The 21839-nt window shown below is 37.0% G+C and overlaps 1 protein-coding gene across 1 annotated transcript; it reads right to left on the bottom strand.

Moving 5' to 3' along the window:
* Positions 1-20097: 20097 nt before the first annotated feature.
* LOC117094908 (keratin, type I cytoskeletal 18-like) lies at positions 20098-21510 on the bottom strand. The gene has a single exon (XM_033231243.1). The coding sequence runs from the start codon at positions 21464-21466 to the stop codon at positions 20174-20176; it is 1293 nt and encodes a 430-aa protein (XP_033087134.1). The 5' UTR covers positions 21467-21510; the 3' UTR covers positions 20098-20173.
* Between the last annotated feature and the right edge of the window lie 329 nt (positions 21511-21839).

Below are 21839 nucleotides of genomic sequence, written 5' to 3'. Positions count from 1 at the left end.
TTGTATACTTCTATAGATTTCTTTTAAAATCAGGATGGCACCATAATTAAAAATAAAGAAATAATATTCCAGATCAATTGACTGACTAAAATGCTAATCCACCATCGAGGATTACTAAATCACCGTACAGTAAAATAATGCATATGGTCCCCATTATGTGGCATGACTAAACTGGGGTTTGAAAAGCACTTGTCCTGTCAAGAACATTTTTTCCAGTGTTTTTTTAAACTTTCTGTAATCAAGTGGCCACTTAATGACTTATGGCATCGCAACCTTGAATTACAAATGTGTATAAAAACTTGGATAGGGGCCTGGCACGGTGGCTCACACTTGTAATCCCAGCACGTTGGGAGGCCGAGGTGGGCAGATCACCTGAGGTCATGAATTTAAGACCAGCCTGGCCAACACGGTGAAACCCTGTCTCTACTAAAAATACAAACATTAGCTGAGTGCGGTGGCAGATGCCTGTAATCCCAGCTACTTGGGATGCTGAGGCAGGAGAATCGCTTTAACACAGGAGGTGGAGGTTGCAATCAGCCAAAATTGTGCCACTGCACTCCAGCCTGGGTGAAAGAGTGAGACTCTGTCTCAAGAAAAAAAAACAAAAACAAAAACTTGGATAATGGACAAACGTGTGGGCAGCTGCTTTTTCTGAACTTTATTTAACAATCAACTTAAACCCATCCGTATATATTACTTTGGCACTTGATCTGTCCATCAAGGAGCCAAGTATTTGCTTCTAAACGGGTAGACTTCTAGGGTGAACATTTGACAGGAAAGCAGATGTGGAACTGGAAGTTGAGCCTACAGGAGAGGATGCAGCAGGCTGGGTGTGACACTTTCCAGGGACATTAGGATGGGTGCTGTGTCCTGGGGACCAGCAGAGGAGTTATAAAGGAAATGACAAGGAAAGAAGGTCCATACAAGGGGGCTCACACTGATTATAAAGTTCTCTGGGGGTAATAGAGCAAAAATAGGCAATGCTCTACATCGCCCACCCACATCATGTGCTGTCTCATTAATCCATTTTGGTATCATAATTCTTCTTGGAATTAAACACAATTAGAGCAAAGATGGTCTCATTAAATCATAGGTGACTAAAAGCCTTCAGACTGTTGGATAAAATTTTGAAATATTGTGCTTTCCTCCACATGTGTGTATGTATATGTTCAGGGGACTTATAAAAATAATCAAATCTTCATTCTGTTTTACATTTTTTAAATAAAGTGGAGAATCACTGAATCCCAAACTCAAAGTACCATGGCAACCCCTAGCAATGGCCAATGTCTTTCACAGATGACTTCATCATGGGGACAACGGGTGAGGTTGAATTATTCACTTTAGAAATATAATGTTCAATATTAATTCCACCAAAATGGAACGAGAACACAGTCAATACTTGTGTGAATTAAAATATGGGCTTTTATACTTTGATAAAATGAAAATGAAAGTTGTTTCTCTGTTTTAAAATATCAAAGACTCATGTGAGAGAGATTAAGAGGGCTGGTTTGTATCTTTCTGTGTTAGTATCTGCATGTAATGGTTATTCTCATTTCTTCCAGAGGGATTTCAGCTTTTCAGTTCTTCTAACTTTATCTTCTTACCTCCTAATACTGCTATTTTGTAAGAGAAAGGAAAAGCTCCTGGGAGCCTTCCTAGAAGAGCTCATTGTGCCGCGTTCCCTGGTCTCCCTCTTCAGCAGGTAATGGTTAATTAGTTTGTGCACTTGCAGTTTGGTCTCCTGAGGAGAGAAATTAAATTTCTTCCTTTTAGCCTAGAAGAGCATAGATATTTTGGGAATGTTTTCAACTTATTTAGACTTCAGGGTAATGCTTTGAGCTGCTTTTGAGAGAAAAGGAATGAGAACAACCTAAGCTCAGAGAACGATAGGTCATTTGCTGAGTGTGCCAGTCATCTAGTAACAGGAAGTACCTAAAGTGTGGTGCCTTATTTAACTGTGCCTGCTGACTTAACACTGGACTCTAGATATAGTTACATTTTTACATCCTTGTTCATTTGAGTGAAAAAGAGGCAGTGTGCTGTAGTTGAGAGAACACCCATTTCTAAGTTCCAAACACAATTCTACCACTTATTAAATGTACAGCCTTAGAATAGGTACCTGCATTCCAAGTCTCATTGTTCTCATATGAAAAACAAGAATATTACTACACACTTTAAGGATAATTAGAGATACTGTGTTTACAACACTGAGTATAGTGTAGGCAACATAGTTAATTTTTGATAAATGATAGAATTTCATTGTTATTGTTATTGAAATTCACCTAATTTCTCTGTCTCTTAGGTTTTTCCCCAGTAATATAAAAATAGAGGATTTTTTTTTTTTTTGTAGAAAAGCCTAATACCCTTAAATAATAAAGCATGCATTAAGGTGACCACATTAGTGCCCACAGCAGTTGAATAATTTTAAAGGAAACTTAGATGGCACATTTATTACTAAGTTTTCTTGTGGAGCCCTTAATGTAGTGATTGGTAAAATAGGAATGACATAGATAACAAACAGAGTGTGAATTAAATGGCATAAGTAGAAACTTTTTGCTAATTATAGATTATACGAATGTCAAATTGGTTCTGGAAAGCACTTTAGAGTTTATCTAAATCCCTTATGTTAAGGATGAGAAAAATGAGAATTAAAGAACTTGGGACTTATCCAAGGGCATGCAACTAGTGAGTGGCAGAGCAAAAAGCGTCGATTTAATGGCTATTCCATCTACTGTGGTTGCTTAATGTGTATCCATTTTCATGTCTTTTTGTTTGTTTGTTTGCTTTTTGAGAGGGAGTCTCCCTCTGTCGCCCAGGCTGGAGTGCAGTGGCGCGATCTCGGCCCACTGCAAGCTCCTCCTCCTGGGTTCACGTCATTCTCCTGCCTCAGCCTCCCGAGTAGCTGGGACTACAGGCGCCTGCAACCACGCCCGGCTAATTTTTTTGTAGTTTTGGTAGAGGCGGGATTTCACCGTGTTAGCCAGGATGGTCTCCATCTCCTGACCTCGTGATCTGCCGGCCTTGGCCTCCCAAAGTGCTGGGATTACAGGCTTGAGCCACCGCGCCCGGCCCATTGTCATGTTTTAACAGGCCATTTGGTATCCTTCTAGTTCTCTAATAGCCCATTGCTGTAGCTACCATTGAGGGGCAGAGTGTGGAAAATCAGAATGAAATAGTGCTGCCAACTGACACTCAAAAGGGCCCGATTCTGTTTTAGAGAAATGAGGGAGCTTTGGGATTTCCATATCTTACCACATCACCTGTTTCTAGCTCCAGTCTGCAAAGCCCTAAATGTTGCCTGGTACATGAATTAGAATGACGTATTTTGAAGCTAAAGCTCTAGGGTTTTGTCACTTTCTTCAGAAGAAAAAGTTGATTCCAAATCTAGGCAGCCATTTTCTAGATGTAGATATAGATGTAGATTTCTGCTACTGGGGAAAACATGTAAAAATGACTCTCCAATAACGCCATCTTTGAATATAAGGAACAGCTTTGCCTCCTCCAAAATAGTTAGCAACTTAAATCTCATCAGATTTCTAGATATTATATAAGGGAGTAAGCAGAGGTGAGAAGGTAAGATATGACATAAATTAAACCATAGATAGATCTGCTTACCCAGAACTGCCTTCATAAACTAAAGAAATGGAAAGTCAGTTCACCACGTACTTACCAATCTGAGGACAGCTTTGGTATTTAGTTCATCTTTAGGTTTGTTCCTAGAATCTAGTTCAGAATTCACATGTGTTTTTGAACTAAAGAATTGTAGCAGATATTATGTGGATCTAGACTGAAAGGGAACTACATTTATTCCGTTATTGAAAAATGGAAGCAAGACTGAAATAAATAGCCAGAGAAATCAGAAATTGTAAGCCATGTTTATGTTCAAACCCTCAATTCTGATTGTGTGTGTGTGTGAGTGATATGTACACATACATACACTATATCTAGCATATATGCATTTATATATACATATTGCATAATACAGAATATATTTGTTTTAATATCAAAAGGAAGTTTTTAAGGCAAACTATTAATTTGTCAAAATCAGAGAGACAGTCAATGTGAGTGACAAAAGGATTCAATATGAATTGCCTCAGATAACAGGTGCTGTGCAGAATTTAAGTTTTGTCACTGTAGAGAAATACTTGTAAAATGGAAAGAGAAAATTCTCCCAATAAAACCTCAAAAGCAGTATTTGGAAAATATTTCTATTTTAGGCTCAAATGTAGACTCAAGTATAATTAACTTAGTTGACCCTGAAGAACCGGAGAAAACTGGTTTTCTCTAACATATTCTCACGTGATGTGTCCAGTATCAGTGGCGTGTGGAATAAGGCTTTGTTTATTAAATCTAGGTGTTTATTACGTATATAATAGGGCTCTTTGCAACAATACCTGAAATGGCTTCAATTATTCCATTTTTATTGGCTTCAGATTATAATTGCTTAAGGCTTTTCACAAATAAACTCAATCATAAGAGTAGGTTAATTAAAATGTTGTAGAAAAGGACATTCTATTCTCTTTCCTTTCTATTCTCATTCTTTATCTTTTAGACTATCCAATACCACAGAATATCACAGAATCATAGACTTCCAGAGATCTGTGAAATATTAGATATAGAGAGATCATCTGGTCCAGACCTTTTTCTGTATAAATGAGAAGAATGAGGCTCAGAGAGTGGTTGCTCAAGGTGAGCCAACAGCAAGTAGAATTAGGGCTCCTGGGTTCACAATCCTCACTGCTAGAGTAAGCTGCTTTTCTCTGCATTTGCTTTCAGTAGTGGCTATTAGCTACGAAATATGCAGTTCTCTCTGATTCAGAAATTACTAAAACCAATAATATTTTATGATGAAAAGGATTTCATTCTTTTTTATTATGTTTTGTGTGACTTTTTAGAGTCTGGAGTATAAGTCATAATAGAAGATAAAATAATCAAAGAAGTAGAAAATAATGAGATTCCACTTTATGAAGATAACAAATCCAAAAACAGACAAATCACATTTCTGGTTTTAGTTTCCAGTGATATTATCAAAATCTCCATCTGCACATCACATTCAAGAGCCTAGTTACAAGCTCTGTTATAGATTAGGCTTCAGATTGCATCGGTGGCAAAGGACAGACAGTTTTTCATGATGCATGTGTTGTAGAAAGCTGTGATTTTTGTGGGCGTTTTCTTCCCATATGTCATAAGAATATCTTCAAATTAAACATTTTTGTTGTGTGTCACCAAACTATGTGTCAGTTTGTCAGTTTGTGGTAGAACATTTCATTTTACATCTTATACATTCCTAACTTTAGATAAACATAAACTAAATTTGGATTCTTTATCACGACGTATACTGTTTTACTGCCAAAATTGTTATTGCTTCAGAATTGAACAATTCTGATGCATTGCCAACTGGACACATGTTTTTTCTGTTTCTGACAGATTATTTGTGTGGGAAAGTTAGTTGTATCCAGAGTATTTAACACTTAGTTGTTGATCATTAATTGTAGATATGGATATCTATAATGGAAAAAGGCAGCAATAAGCAAAAATGAAACATTTATCATATTTCTATCTGTACTGGAGTAGAAATGTGTTTCCCATATACTACATGGCTTTGTAGACACTTGATATTATGCATTACCAATCTACTTTTGTGTTACTTAATGCATTATTTATTTCTTTTCTGATGGAGACAGCCACTTCAGGATAATATAAATCCCTAAAAATAGGAAAATTTTACAGGTATGATCAAGAGTGAAATGACCTTCAAAACCAAAGTAAGACAAAATTCAGCAAAAATCTAAGCTGTAATCACAATGGTAGCATCCCACAATCAGTCATCACCCCTCTTTTACAACTCCAAGGCCACCATGTTATTGGGAATGGCCAGTAGCCTAGCAAAGTATTAAGGTTTTGTGGATTTTCTAGCCTTTTCCAATCTTTAGTCACTATTTATTTGCTAACAATTTTATTGAGATATAATTCTTATACCACAGAATTCACCCATTTAAAAGATATGATTCAGTAGTTTGTAATCTGTTCACCGAGTTGTACAACCATCACCACAGTCAAGTGTAGACAATTTTCATCACCTCAAAAAGAAACCTGTTCTCTTTTGGTATCGTTCCCTCATCCTCCCCACGCACTCCTGCTCCCCCAAGCCCTAAGCAACAACTAATCTGTTTTCTGTGTGTAGATTTATGTTTGCTGGATATCTCATGTAATGGAACTATGTCATGTGTGATCTTTTGTGACTAGTTTCTTTCACTTAGCATAATGTTTTCAAGGTTCATCCAGATTGTGACATGTGTCAGGACTTCATGCCTTTTCATGGCTGAAAACATGGCTGAATAACATTCCATGGTATGGATATACCATATTTTGTTGGTTCATTCATTAGTTGAAGGACAGTTTGGATTCTCCCTTGCCCTTTGGTTATGATGAATAATCTTTTCTCAACACTCATGTACAAATTTTTGTATAAATGCATGTTTTTATTTTTAATTGTTTTTAGTGTAAACATAGGAGTAGAATTGCTGGATTGTTTAGCCACTTTTAGATTTTAAAAAAAATATTTATTATTAAGTTGAACTAGATTATTGTTCTGTCAGAGTGTCGTCTTGACTTCTGTAAAGAACAAGTAGATCCTTCTTTTTTGTTTGCCTGTTTTGGCTTTTTGTTTTGTTTTGTTTGTTTGAGACGGAGTCTAATTCTGTTGCCAGGCTGAGTGCAGTGGCGCGATCTCGGTTCACTGCAACCTCTGAGTCCCTGGTTCAAGCAATTCTCCTACCTCAGCCTCCTGAGTAGCTGGGATTACAAGCACATGCCACCATGCCCAGCTAATTTTTGTATTTTTAGTAGAGATGGGGTTTCATTATGTTGGCCAGGATGGTCTTGATCTCCTGACTTCATGATCTGCCTGCCTCGGCCTCCGAAAGTGCTGGGATTATAGGCATGAGCCACCAAGCCCGGCCTTAGAGTTGATTCTCAGGTCATAGACAAGATTACATTCCCTCTTTGCCTCAATTCTAAATTAAATGATTTCAATTCTCCAGATATTTCAGATTTTTAAAATCTATTGCTCTGGTCATTTATTTTAGCCCAAAATGGCTCTAATATCTCCATTACATGTTTTTACACTTCTGAACAAACCTTCCACTGTTAGAATTATGATGTCCATTTATTGAACACTTTACAACCATATGAAATAAATATTATCCCATTTTTACAGGTGAGGGAACTTCAGTTCAAAAAAATTAAGTGACTCATTCAAGGCCTACAGCTAAACGAGTGGCAGAAATGTATTAGAAAAAGGCCATATGGCTCAGACACCTGAGTTCTTCTCACACACCAGGTGATTCCATATTGAGAAGTGCTTGACTACTGACACCAAATAAAATAATTTATCCACAACTCTATGTAATTGCTTCAACCCTTCACTTCAACATAGACATACCCAGCAGTAAACATGAAAAGCTTATGCATAAAATCTCAAATATCTGTAAATAATTGAATACTTAATACTATACGTTAAATAGCATAAAATGGTGACTTTCAAAGTTCTTTTTATCACGGTCCAAAATAAGAAATATGTTTTATATCAAAACAACAGAACACTACTTGTAAACAAAAGTTTCAATCATGGATGTATATTCCATGCAGATTTCAGGACCCATAGGTCTCTAACCACAATTTTTTAAAACATTGGTATAGAGTATCTGCAATTGAGGCAGAGTATTTTTTAAATTCCAGACTGACATAAAAGCTACTATGAAAATAGCTAGGAACTGTGAGAATCCTTCCCATTGCCATAAGAGCATGAAGCTGCTGAGTAAAAAAAGCAGGCAAATTGGAGAAACAGCAGTGCACAGAGGGCTGCAGCTATCATTTTTCAGAGCTAAATGAGCTCCCAGCAAAGAGAGCATATAGAGAGACAGAGAGCTGCAGTGCCCCACAATTGAACAGTTCCGGTGTACTCAATACCTAGTTGTGGGCAATTTGTAGAACACATTTAGAGGAATTAAAACCACTTTAGAAATATGGCTGAGATTCTATTTTCAAATGACTGCAGAGTTAGAGACAAATAATTGCAGGATTGTTTGCAATTTACAGTACAGGCCTTGATACAAGAAAATGGCTTTCTAATATATCAGTGTAGGACTCCAATAAGCAGAGAGTAGATCAGTACTTAGGAATAAAAGCATAATACTAATACGAGTCTTGATAAGCTACTAGCCACATTTTTAAAAGATTTCCACAATTTCTAGGAACAGTGGATTAAATATTTTGGCCTAATGATATACATGTTGCCTGTGGTTTGTTATGACTCAAATAGTATTTGTATCTTTATTGGAATTCTCAGGCCATAGTAATCGTTTGCTCATCCCAATCTTTCTGTTGCCTTCACAAAATCTTGAGTTAAAAAAAAATAAATCAATGTATTTTTAGAGATGGCTATTCAGTGGGATGGTCCCAAATGACAGTTTCTGAAAACTAGGCCACATGAGATCAGCAGCACCCCTTGTATAATATTTCTTTAGTGAGAATTATTCTTGTTTGGCCCTGCACTACATCCACATGAGTGAGGCCACCACCTTACTCAATAATGGCAGGATCAAATAAAATGGCACCGTCAGATCTCCTGCTGGGAGAGCTTTCTTAGCTTTCCTCCCGACAGGAAACAGGTATTGCATACAAGTGTAGTTTCCAGCATATAGGTCATCAGGATTTTAATAAAGAGGATTTTACAAACATGTTTCCTATTAAGATAACCAATTCTAGTTCTTTGTCAGTATCAGGCAGATGTCATCTTTCATGTGATTTCTCAGCTTTTCTACCTCTACTCAGAACTTTAAATATCTCAAAATTAGAGCCACAGAATGATCCAGTGGAAGGACCCAGGCCCAAGAATCAGAAGATACAGATAAATGCCAACTCTGTCTTCTTTACTGTGTCTTAGATTGTCTCTTATTGAAAGGTAATATTAGGAAATTCAGTAATCTTTTTGAAAGCCTCAGTTTCCTCCTAGGTAAAACAGGGAAAACATTACTATCCTGGTATCCATCATGTGGCTGTTGTGAGAGCTGAATAAAATTAAGGAGATGGAAGTTCTGTGTAAGCTGAACATTACTATAGAAATGTAAAGATGAAGGGAACCTCATTAAGCAGCCTCTTCCTCTGCACTTGTGATCCTTACATGCTGGTTATCTAAATATTCCTACTCAGCATAATAACAAATTGTTAGAACTGCTTTCTTCGCCTGTTTGTTCACATCCATATTTGGCAGCCAGTTGCCTCTATATGTGATTCTTATCTTTTTGGCTTTCTGGCTCTCAGATCACATCTTCTTTCCCTTAAAGTTCAAATTGTCCTCACTGGGAGATTTTACTATTGTGAAATGCAAGAGACTGTCATCACATAGATGCAGGCAGCCGAGAAACACATAGCTAAGGAGTGAGATGTAAACATTTCTTCAAACTGAAGTCTTTAAAAGAAATTTTTTTTTCAAATCACATAGAACAAAAACTACTGTAATTTTCAATAATTTTAAATTTCTATGGCTTAATTGAGTTATCTCAATTAAAACAACACAATAAAAAATGTTCTATAGAAAAATTATCAGAAAAGAAATAATTGAAATAATTACTGTGTCTAAGAAGAAATTTCCAGAACTGAATGTACTTTTTATACTAAAAATCTTAAATTATTATAATCTACAGTAATCATTTTCCTCACATTGCACATATACAATAAGTATTCTGTTCCTAAATTGATCGTGGCCTCTTTGGGTTAAGAAAAGGTAGCTCCCAAAGACAGGGAAACTTTAATATACTGATACCAAGTGTGCCATGGTCATTGCTCAGCTGCCCCCATGTGATTATACTTGATTACAAAGCTCACCAAAGATGACAAGAATTTGCTCCACTGGAAGTAGGAACTTTCAGAGGATTCAGGAGTTTGATTACATATCAAAAACAAGGGACATTATTGGTTACTAAGTATGCAGTTGTGTATTTTGATACTGTCACCTCTGTAAGGAAATTTACATAGAATCACATAATCACTTTGTTTTGTAGATTACTGTAATTTTCATTCAGTTGTGTTCTGGGGAAAGACTGTGTACATTTGTACACCTGCAATACCATATATAGTACCACACTGGGTGTAGCAACAATGCTTCAGGGCAGAGAAAGAAAGGCCCAAACTGGAAATCTAAAAGGAGTATCCCTTAGATGTCATAGACTTTAGGGAGATAACTAGTCAAGGCCAAGGGTAAGTGGGTTGGGAAGCATCAGTGAGCATAAGGAGAAACTTAAGAAAATAACAAAAAGGAGAGGCAGGAAGCCTACACAGGCAGGAAATGGGGACAGGCATGTTTGGTGCTCAGTCTGTGATGTCCACAAAGATAGATGGGAAGAGGAGCAGGCAAGCAAATAGAATATAAATCTGGGAAGGTCATAGGCAAGGAAGAATGAGCCTTTCAGGGCTGCACCCTTTAAACAGTTTGTAACATGTGATTTGAGGGCAAATATATTCTCTGTCCTGCTTTTAATGGTCATTTAAGAACTCACAAGAGCTTGTGATATAATCAGAGGATGGACACTACAGTGTGCACAATGGAAAGAGAGCACTAGTTCTTCTAGATGTCTTGTATTCAAGTCAAGTTTTCCTTCTTTTTGGCAAAGCACCTACTTCCCTATCCCCCAACCCCAGTGTTTTGGCACTGGATGGTAGTGTGGGACATATTGTCCCTAAAGCCTCTCAATAGAGCAAAGAAAGAAACACCAACATATTCTTTTTTCCACATTGCTGGGGAAAAATAATTTTCTCATTTATTGAGCATTCTTTTGGATATTTTTGCTGTGTAACAAACTACCCCAAACTTAGTGGATTCAAAAAACAAAACTCTTCTTTTTTCTTCTGAGTATGTGGATTGTGTAGGCACAGCTGGGTGGCTTTTCTCTTCTGCATGGTGTTGGCTAAGGCCGTAGTTCTCTTGAGGGTTTGGCTGGCTTGGAGTACCCATGGTGGCTGACCCACATGGTTGGTGGTTGGTACCGATTTTCACCTGAGGGCTCAGATGGCATTGTCAACCTGAGTGCCTTGTATCTCCTCAGGGTGCCCGTTGTATCTGGTGTGGGTTTCACATGGCTTGATGTCTGGGTTCGAAAAAGAAGTGTTCCCAGCATGAGAATGAAAGTTGAAGATAAGTTAAGGCCTAGCCGTGGAAGTTACACAGTGACATTCCTGTGATATTCTTTTGGTCAAGGCAAGTCTCAGGAGAGAGTTGCAAAGAATTTGCAGCCATCTTTATTTACTGCATCTTTATTTTATTGTTCCAGGCACTCTGGTAGGTACTTTATACCTTTATCTTCTGTAAACCTCAGAGCAAGGTTAACAGAGCAAGTTAAACATTATATACTCAGTTTGTCAATTAAGAAACTGGATGCTTAGAGATATTAATTTGTAGAGTTAATAAGCGAATTAGATGGGATTTGAGTATAACTCTATCTCCATAGCCCCAATAAGCCATAGAGAAATATTATATGGATGGTAACAGGCTATGTGCATTTATTAGGTCAATTGGATGGCTCTATTGGCAAAGACTGTTGGTTGTATCCTCCCTGCCCCATTCCTGTCACCTTAAAATCAAGATATTTTTTAAAGTGTATGAGGCTAAGTTGAATAAATTGTTTCAAAATTTCATTGGAATAATTTTCTGTACTAGCTTGCTTTGCTCCTTCTAGTTCTTCCAAAGAAATGGGTGTGTTGAGTTCTTGCTACTCATGGAATTACCAAGGGAGATTAGGGCAAATCATATGCCTCTAAGTTTTTCAATTATGTCCAGTTCTGGCCTGATCAGACATACTTAATTGAAAGAAACCTATGGGGGAATGTGCTTAGCTGAATTGAAAGTAACTATTATCACAACTAAATTTAATCCAAATGAATTGAACTATAAAATATGCACAGACCTTTAACACTTTAAGTCTCTGAAAAAAATATACCCTTAAACTTATTCATTATCATTTTCTTTGAGTACCCAGTTTCAGATTCCATTATTTAAGGCTACAGAAACTATGTGAAGAAAGCATTCAATTAATATTGTCTATATAAATAGCTGGTTAAATGGGTTTCTTTTCTGCTTCCATTTACTTTTCTACCAAATAGATCAGTTGTGTGACTATGGCTTATGAAAGAGAGATATAGAAAAGTTGGAATTGTTTGATGTTTTGAAACTCATTTGTAAGTAAAGATTAAAAAGCTGTTGTGATTTAGTTTAGCCAGAGAAGAAAAGCTTGGGGAAAACTTAAAGTGTTCTCACTAATAGCAACTTCTATGCTCTATTGAATGTAAGACAAATAAAAATGTGTTCAAAGGACAGTTATGGGATGGGTAGACTTCTTTACAGGTAAATTTTGCCAAGAACTTTGACTTTGAAATAAGGATTTTGAAATAAGAACTTAAGACTTTGAAACAAGGATGTAGAATCTTTTACCATAAACTCCTTTAGAAGCAATGAAGAGTCTCAGTTTGTAGCATCTAGGGGGATGGATTCTACATGAAGTCATGGAGGGGGAGCAGTTGACCTACAAAAGGTCCTGCAGGTTATGATTTTATGAAATGCTTGGTATGTCTCCCTGGATTTATGATTGAGAACATGAAACCCCAAAAAAGTTAATTAGCTTAATCAAGGTTATTGGCTGAATGAACAAGAAGAAAACAGATTATTTGAAGATGATTATTTTTCTTCTTTCAGTAGATAGGTTCTACCTAAAAAGGCAAAAGGAAAGAAAGAAAAAGAAAAGAAAGCCAAGATGATCTAACTGCATTGCAAGGAGTCCTACATTGTCAGAAATGTAATGCTATCATTTTCCTTTTTTGCTCAGTCATAGTTCAGTACAAATATTCAGCAAGCATTGGCTTTTGGAGTCCTCTCCTGGGTCTTTTGTTTTATGCAGGAAGAGTGTGTAGAATTGTGGAGCAGGTTTTCTGGGTCACGACTTCTGCCTACCTGCAGTCAGTCAGAACTCATCATATGATGCCACCTTATTACTTACGAATATACTGCTAGTGCATATAACTTAGTTGTATGCTCAGGAGTATCGTGTGAATATGTGTGTGTGTGTGTGTGCATGCACTCAGGCAGGAGAAAGGAACAAAGGTAAGAATATATCTATATGTACTTTCTTTGAAAGCACTTGTTAAGCATGAGTTTTGGCACTACCAGGGTAATACTACAATGCATTAGTGCTGCAAGCATAATACCTTTTTTAATCTTTTCAAAAATATACTTTGAGAACAAATGTTGAATTTTTAGTATGGACTCCTACTATAATTTCACTTGAAAATCAAACTTGCTGCAAATTCCACTAGAAACTCTTAGGGCTGAGCAATGAAAGAGTGTAATTTTTAGTAAGTGCCAACAATTTCCATGTGAATGGGGCCTTTATTAAACATATTTTAACACTCCTGTGGATTAATAATGTGTTAGCACAAAAAGACATGTTGAGCTCAGTGCAATTATCCTTCCATCCCAATTATACTGTGGCATTAAATCTTGTGACATTTAATAAGAAAGGCCATTTCACCCATGGCTACCTCTAGTGCAGACGACTTATGCAACAGTGTTCCCATAGACAAAATTATGAAAAGAAGGCATTCCAACATGCTGATATGTCTAACTGCCCATGTAAATTAAATAAGGTGTAGCAAAATGTATAAATTGGTAATATTATGATTACTTGGTACCTGAGACATAAGAAAGATGAATTAACAACCTTGGCTTTTAATCCATTACAAAATTAAACAAACATAAGTGCATAAGTGGACAACTAATAAGATAGAGAGTTGCTTAGTAAATAGGAAATCAGGAAGCTATTTCTGTCCCATGGGAGGCATTTTAGTTTTTGTCATAATACATATTCATCTGACATATTTGGCCTATAGCATAACTTAGCATTTGTTGAGATTTAAATTAATTTGATGTTAGAGTTATAAAATGTCTTATCTTTGAGAGTTTAAAACTCTTATATTTAAGATTGAATTCTTAATCTTTTAAATTTAGGTGTTTTGATACCTCAAGTATCTAAATGTGTGTGTGTGTGTCTGTACTTTATCTATCAATGGTTATATAACATGTTTCTTTCAAACAGTTGGTATGTTTAACACTGATTCTGAATTTACTAGGATTTTCCTGTTAAGCTATTTGTTTGGCATAGAAAGTTCTGATCCAATATTTGTTAAGGTATATATTGACTTTTATTTCTGACCTTCACACTGTTGACATAATGGAAAAACCATCAAATGCAACAGAAAACAAATCAGCAAATCATACATTTGGAGGGTTACATTAAATCTTGAGTGACCAAGAGGAATTTTCCGATTGTTTTTGGTTTTAAATACAGAAACATAAAGTGTTTAAGAGAAGCTGCCAGATTTCTTACCAAAAAGCCATATTTTTTGGTAAGCTGAGAGGTTTATATTACACTGCTATGGCCTCTAGACCAATTTGGTCTCATCTGCCTCAAGAATGTCTCTCATTGACTCAGTGATGGGATAAGCTTGTAAGGCCCCTGGAATATTTTATCATTAGAGAAACAAATATTACACTTATTGATGTATCGGTTTCTCATTTCCATTATACATGTTGCTTCTTGAAAATGAGACCCATGACTTACTTATATTTATAACCTCTTGGCTACTTTCTAATTAATTGTTGTTGATGTAGTCAGAACCACACCAACTGTCATGATCATATAAATATTTTTGGATATTTAAGCTGTTTAGGAACACGGACCAATAATAATGTATTTGTTTTATGTTTTCATGACTTAGATTTAAAGGTAAACCTTAAAGAAGGAAAGCTTTAGCTACCAACTGGGGACTGTCTTTACCAATGTGACCACTTTTACTGTTCCAACCAGTAATGTTGAAGAAATTGTGTCAGTTTGGGTCCTTTTGGCTATAAATAATAGAAAAGCCAACTTAAGCTGATTTAGGCAATAAGGAAGCAGAGCACAAGGTAGGGTGGGACCAGTGGCTCAATAGTGTCCTCAAGGTTCTAAGATTTTTCTCTCTTCCGCTCTACCACCCAGAGTATCATCCTTGTCCTGAGGCTGGTTCCCCTGTGATTGAGGACAACTTCCAGTGGCTGTTACATATTGCATTGTTCAAGTCAAGTAGGAGGTAGAGAGCTTAGCTTTAGCTGATCTCTGCTAAGAGCTAGGAAGAACTTTCTTACAGGTCACCAACAACTGTCTCCTGTATCTCATTGTCCATTATTGTGTTACACACTGTTCTTGAGAGGCTCACTGGCAAAGAGGATGGAATGCCCAAAGGCACATCAAAAAAAGGTCAATTCCCCAACTGAATTTTTGCTTCCACATGGAAATGAATGGGAATGATTGTTGCATTACCAACCACCATGTTTACCACAATGGTGTAAGTGCAAGGAAACCAAGCAGGAAGAGATAAATAGATGTGGAGTGAAGGTATTGTGGGGCTAATGGGACCACCCTTTCACTAGAGAGAAATAGAAAAAATACAAACCAAGCAAAAGAGTGAAGGTAAAAGAAGAGAAGAAAGAACAAATCAAAGACAGATAAGAATATTTCATTAAAAAAATATAGTGCTAAACTTTTGCAACAAAATTATTTTTTGAGAGGAAAATGAGGCGATAGTTAAAGACAAAAGAAAAATGAGACAGTGCTATTTTATAGCAAACGTTAACTCATGATTTAGGATGAAGGTTAGATATAAGAAAGATTAACCTTTTGCTCCTGCTTGAATGGATGTATTTTGTCTGTATGTAAAGATTTAACCACATAAATGTTGACATATTAATTAGATGGTTTGTTTCAAGCAGGCAGAGCACAGCTAATGAGAAATTTAACCATACTTAAAATCAATGGCCTTCTCTTCGTAATAGGCTGTAATAAGCCTTCTCTTACGCATGTTGGAAAACATGTTCATTGTAGAAAACCTATTTCCATATCCCTTTCTGGATTTCTGTTTCTAGGGGAGATTTTACCATTTCACAATCAAAATTGTGTGCAGTTAATAGTTTCAAAATGTACACTATTGGTATCCAAACATGTCCGTACAGAACCCTATGGAGCTATCACAAAGGCAGGCCGTTAATATTGAAAATCATAATATTTACTCTAATGGCATTTCAAGCAGGAAATAAGAACCGCAACTGGTCATGGTGGTTATTCTGCCTCCTTAACAAGTTTAATCCTGGACCAACCCAGATCTCAAATCTAGCGTGAGGAACGGGTATCTGTGTTTGGAACAAGTGTGTTGTCTAGTAATGGGACCAAAAAGGCAACCACATAGAATCTAACAACCAAACCTGTATCATAAGGCAAGCAAACTATAAGGTATCATGAACCAACCTTAGAGGAGAAGTTGTTTGGGGAATAATACAGGAAATTCTCTTCCTGGTTTATTTGTACAAAACAAAAAGGAGAGACAAGGCAAACAACAGGAAGACCTGGACACAAAGAGAGGAACCGCAGACACAAGGGCCTACTTAAGGACGAAGGGTGGCTGGAGGGAGAGGATGAAAAACTACCTATTATTACTGTGGTGACAAATAATCTCTACACCACACCCCCATGACACACAGTTTACCTACATCACAAACCTGCATATGTACCCCTGAACCTAAAATAAAAGTTAAAAAAAAGAAAATCCTACTATTGAGAATGAGTTATCTGATTAACTTTTATTAATTTATTTTAATTGAGAAGTTGCTTCACCAATCATATTGCCTATGTAGAATAACTCTAGGCATATGTACACTTTCCCAAAATATGTTCGTTTTTAAATAACTGAACTTTTTACAATATAATATTTTATACTTGTTAAAATATAGCAGACTGCCCTTTCTGGAGGTTACCTGCAGCCCTTCGTCATTTTCTTTCATTTTCTCAAAATTCTCCCTCTGGCCAAATGTAGACTGTATGAACACTCTAAGTGTTCCCCTAGAAACAACACTTTCAATTATGAAAGTGTTGAAAAGGCACAAAAAGTCCTTTTTTATTAAACGCAAAAACCAGCTATCACCTGGCAAGATAGCGGGTTTCTATAGAAATATACGTATAAAGATTATTTATGGTGTAAATAGACATTGCCAGCGAGTTGTAGTTAAGAAATGATGTCCTTGCATTGCCCAGTAAAAGGGGTGTATCTGTGAATATTTCTGTTTACCAAGCAATTTCTAAGGAAGAGCAGCGCCCTGGGGTCACATAGTTACATCTCAGCCAATATCCGCCCTTAGTTCTCTCCTATTCTGTCGATACGATGGTAATATACGATGCACCTGGAGCACATTACTTTTGGCCTTAAGGATGACTTTGCCTTATGAAGAAAAGAATTTTCCTTGTCAAATTTAAGCAGAAATATTTCAGACATCCAGACTCAAAAATCATTTACAATCCAATCCAAGAAATAAAATCCATCATATTTATTCTCCGATGGAAAAGAATATCTAACAGATTGTTTAATTTGAAAAAGAGAACAAGTGGCCTGTTGATGAATTGCTTTAGTTCCTAACATTACTGGCAGACAGCTGATGAAAATGTCTTCATATATAATCATTAACAGTAGGACTTTTTCAGAGGCTTGGCGATAGCCTGTGGATAAACAAAGGAATTAACTTACTACATTCTAAAGCAGTATGCCAATCCATTTTTCATTGTTAAAGGGCAGTTAAGAAAATTACCAATTTATTTGAATGATCTAGTTTGTAGCTTTTAACACTAGATGGTTAATTCATGAATAGTGGACCTAAAAAATTCAATATTTCTCCCCTGTGGTAATATGTTTGCAGTAAATGAGACATTAACCTTTTTAAATCTTTTGCCTAAAACCAGGAGTCAAATGGTTTTAGCAGATATTATTAGGCCTTTATTATTATTATTATTATTGTTTTGTAGCATGCTTCCTACTACAACTTGGTCACTACACTTTTGCATTATGTATCAGCATAGAATTCCATAATACAGCTACCCAGCTGGTAATCCTGGGTGTTGTAATTCCCTTTAAAACATTGAGTACACTGAGCTCTACACTTGCTTTGCATAGGATAGGTGATCAAGGTTTCTTTGTGTCTTGAACTCTCATATTCAAAATTCCAACATTTTTTATTTGCTTTTTAAAAATATGAAATTTTTGCTGTTTTACAAATATTCTATAATTACTTGTGTGTGAGCTTTACAATGGAATTTTAAAAGATTGTAAAGAATATCCTTTTTGCCTTGAATAATAACATGATAGTACTGATAATAATGTCAGAATCTAAACATGGATCATGGGAGAAATTGTGAAGATTTACTAGCTTGAGCAATTCTACACCTTCCTGCATTTTCTACAACAGCTTCTATTTTGGTTCATCTTATTGAGAAAGCAAGATTGAAATAATTGTTTGTCCTGATGAAGAATTTGTCAAAATTGATTGCTATTGCTAAGTTGTGTTATTAGAAGTCCATATTGTGCGTCAAAAATAAATGTAGTATTTTGTTCAATGTATCCTACACAATTGAGCATCTAGCGTTTTCCCCAAAAGAGAAGCAATGGGGACAGGTAAAGAGAGACAGAAAAGAATCAGGGCCTTGTATTGCTGAGAAAGAAGAAAAAGGGAGCTACAGTTAGAACACTCTACAAAGTCTTAGAAATGTTCACATGCTCAGCGTTGCAGTTCAGCCTCTAAGATTTTTATCCTATGTAAATAATTGAAAACAAGTTTTAATGTTAACGAAGTTGTTTGTCGCAGAATCTTTAATAATATAAGAAATGTATATACTACAGAAATGCCTAATAATAGATAAATGATCAAATAAAATATGATACATTCATATAGTATAATAGGAGGCTAGGCCATGAAATTGTAGTTGAACATTTTATGACATTGAAAGCTATTCGTGGTGTGTATTGTTAAGTAAACAATCAGGATAAAAATATAATTATATTCTTCAAAGATTTTATATAATATAGTAGAAAGAGGAAACAAAACATACGAAAACCTAATACCGGATATCGACTCCTCATTGTCTCCTGTTTATAACATGAGTTTTTGTTTTTCTTTAGTCTTGTTTATATTTCCAATTTTTAAATTAATGGGTGTGTGTTACTTCCATAAGAAAAAAGTGCTTAAAAAATATACTTAAGCACTTTTCCTCTGAGGATGTTGGGAAGAAAGCCCAGATTTCTGTGCTTTATCTCTTAGAAGCCAGAGTAAAAATAGGTTAAGATAGCACAAAACTTCTTTATACTCTCTCTATATTTTATTTTCTGAAATGTTTATTGTATATAATAGAACTTCCAAAATACGTGGTTTATCCCAAGAATATAAACATATTTAAATATCAAGAATATTTTAAATTATTTAAAAAGTCAAGCACCCACTTCCAATACATTTTTCAGTCAACTAAGACTGAAGGTTTTTTTCCCTTGACATTATAATCTACCAGAAATCAGGAAACAAGAAAATATTAATGCCATGTTTATTAAAGGCTATGATGAGACCAAGCTTCCATGAACACTACTGTCATTCAGTATTTTTCTAGATGTTCTAGCAAATGTAATAAAACAATAACACTAAATAAATGTATGCATATTGGGAAAAAAGAGAAAAATTAACAAAATTACTATAATTAGTACATAATATGTATGACTGCTAAGGAAAACCTAAGTAAATCAGCAAATGAATGCCTTATTTTAAGAATTTAGTAAATAGACTATGCTTGATTACACAAAAATTCAATGTCCCACACCACAGTATATGTCATTCACAATCAATAGCAAAGAAAATGAAAAAAAAAAAAAGCCATTCCATTTAAAATAACTTGACATATGAAAAACCTAGGAATATACTTAAAAGAGACAACACATTTGTGAAAGAAATCTACAAAATTATGAGGACAAACAAAACTGAATGGAAAGTCTAATTGTTTGAGAGTTTTCAATTGTCTCTGAATCCATTTGTAAGGAAATCTCTATGAACATCTTAGTGGAATTGTGAGGAAATGTAAAATTCTTAGAAAAAATGATTCTTAAATTCATAAACCAATAACAGCTAAAAACATCCATTTTGTTTTTTTGTTTTTTTTTTTTTTTTTTGAACTCTGAACTTTTTATTGGCCTCCTGCTCCCCAAAGGGTACCCTGCTTTTGCTGGCTTAATGCCTCAGAACTTTGGTGTCGTTGGTCTCAGACACCACTTTGCCATCCACTATCCGGCGGGTGGTGGTCTTTTGGATGGTTTGCATGGAGTTGCTGCTGTCCAAGGCATCACCAAGATTGAATTCCTCGCCATCTTCCAGCAGGCGGCGGTAGGTGGCAATCTCAGCTTCCAGCTTGACCTTGATGTTCAGCAGGGCCTCATACTCCTGGGCCTGTCGCTGTCCCTCTGCCCGGGTCTGTGCTAGCTCTGACTCCAGGTGCAGCAGGATCCCATTGAGCTGCTCCATCTGTAGGGCGTAGCGGGCCTCCACCTCCCTCAGGCTGTTCCCCAAGCTGGCCTTCAGATTTCTCATGGAGTCCAGGTCGATCTCCAAGGACTGGACTGTACGTCTCAGCTCTGTGAGCGTCGTCTCAGCAGCTCCAACCTCGGCGGACTGTGTGGTGACCACTGTGGTGCTCTCCTCAATCTGCTGAGACCAGTGCTTGTCTAACTCCTCTCGGTTCTTCCGAGCCAGCTCGTCATATTGGGCCCGAATGTCTGCCATGATCTTGGCGAGGTCCTGAGATTTGGGGGCATCTACCTCCACGGTCAACCCAGAGCTGGCAATCTGGGCTTGTAGGCCTTTTACTTCCTCTTCGTGGTTCTTCTTCATGAAGAGCAGCTCCTCCTTGAGAGCCTCGATCTCTGTCTCCAGCTGCAGTCGAGTGACATTGGTGTCATCAATGACCTTGCGGAGCCCATGGATGTCATTCTCCACAGACTGGTGCATGGCCAGCTCTGTCTCATACTTGACTCTAAAGTCATCAGCAGCAAGACGGGCATTGTCAATCTGCAGAACGATGCGGGCATTGTCCACAGTATTTGCGAAGATCTGAGCCCTCAGGTCCTCGATGATCTTGAAGTAATGGCTCCAGTCTCTGACCTGGGGTCCCTTCTTCTCCAAGTGCTCCCGGATTTTGCTCTCCAGCCTCCGTTTCTCGGTCTCCAGGCTCCTCACTCTGTCCAGGTAAGAGGCCAGGCGGTCGTTGAGGCTTTGCATGGTCTCCTTCTCGTTCTGGATGCCTCCCATTCCTGCCAGACCCCCAGCCATCCCTGAGGCCAGGCCCCCGGACCCCATGCCGCCCCGGAGGCTGGTGGAGCGGGACGCGGAGATCCGGGAACCAGAGCCCCCGGCGCCTGCATAGACACTGGCCGCGCTGCTGACCGGCCGGGCGCCGTAGCTGGGCGCCTGGACAGAGCCCAGGGACCGGTAGTTGGTAGAGAAGGTGGAGCGAGTGGTGAAGCTCATGCTGTATGGGAGGAAGGCGAGGCGACAGGACTCAGGCTTTGCCGACGAAGCCCATTTTGAATATAAGATGAATGCAAGTAGGCTTGTTAAAATGTATTCTAGAGTTCTTATATTTCAAATAGTATGGAACAAATATATGTTTCAGAAATTTGTATGTCAGTGGGACATAGTGCAACATCCAGAAGCTGACTAAAATTTAAACGCAAATTGGATTTATAATTATAATGCAAATGCAAATGCAAAATGTGATAAACATTTCAAATACATTAGAAAAGGATAAAATATTCGGTAAATCAAATAGAGACAATTGTCCAAAACTAGATCAATAGATAGATGGATGGATAGGTAGATGGTAAGTAGGTAGGTTGATTGA

This window comes from Trachypithecus francoisi, unplaced genomic scaffold (genome assembly GCF_009764315.1).
Source record: "Trachypithecus francoisi isolate TF-2019V2 unplaced genomic scaffold, Tfra_2.0 Lachesis_group13, whole genome shotgun sequence".
In the NCBI taxonomy this organism is placed as follows: Eukaryota; Metazoa; Chordata; class Mammalia; order Primates; family Cercopithecidae; genus Trachypithecus; species Trachypithecus francoisi.
Note: the sequence above shows the minus strand (reverse complement) of the source record. Positions and strands in the feature narration are given on the sequence as shown.

Bases quoted from the DNA above. Each gene is read 5' to 3' on its own strand.
- LOC117094908 (XM_033231243.1), bottom strand. From the start codon at position 21,466: ATGAGCTTCACCACTCGCTCCACCTTCTCTACCAACTACCGGTCCCTG.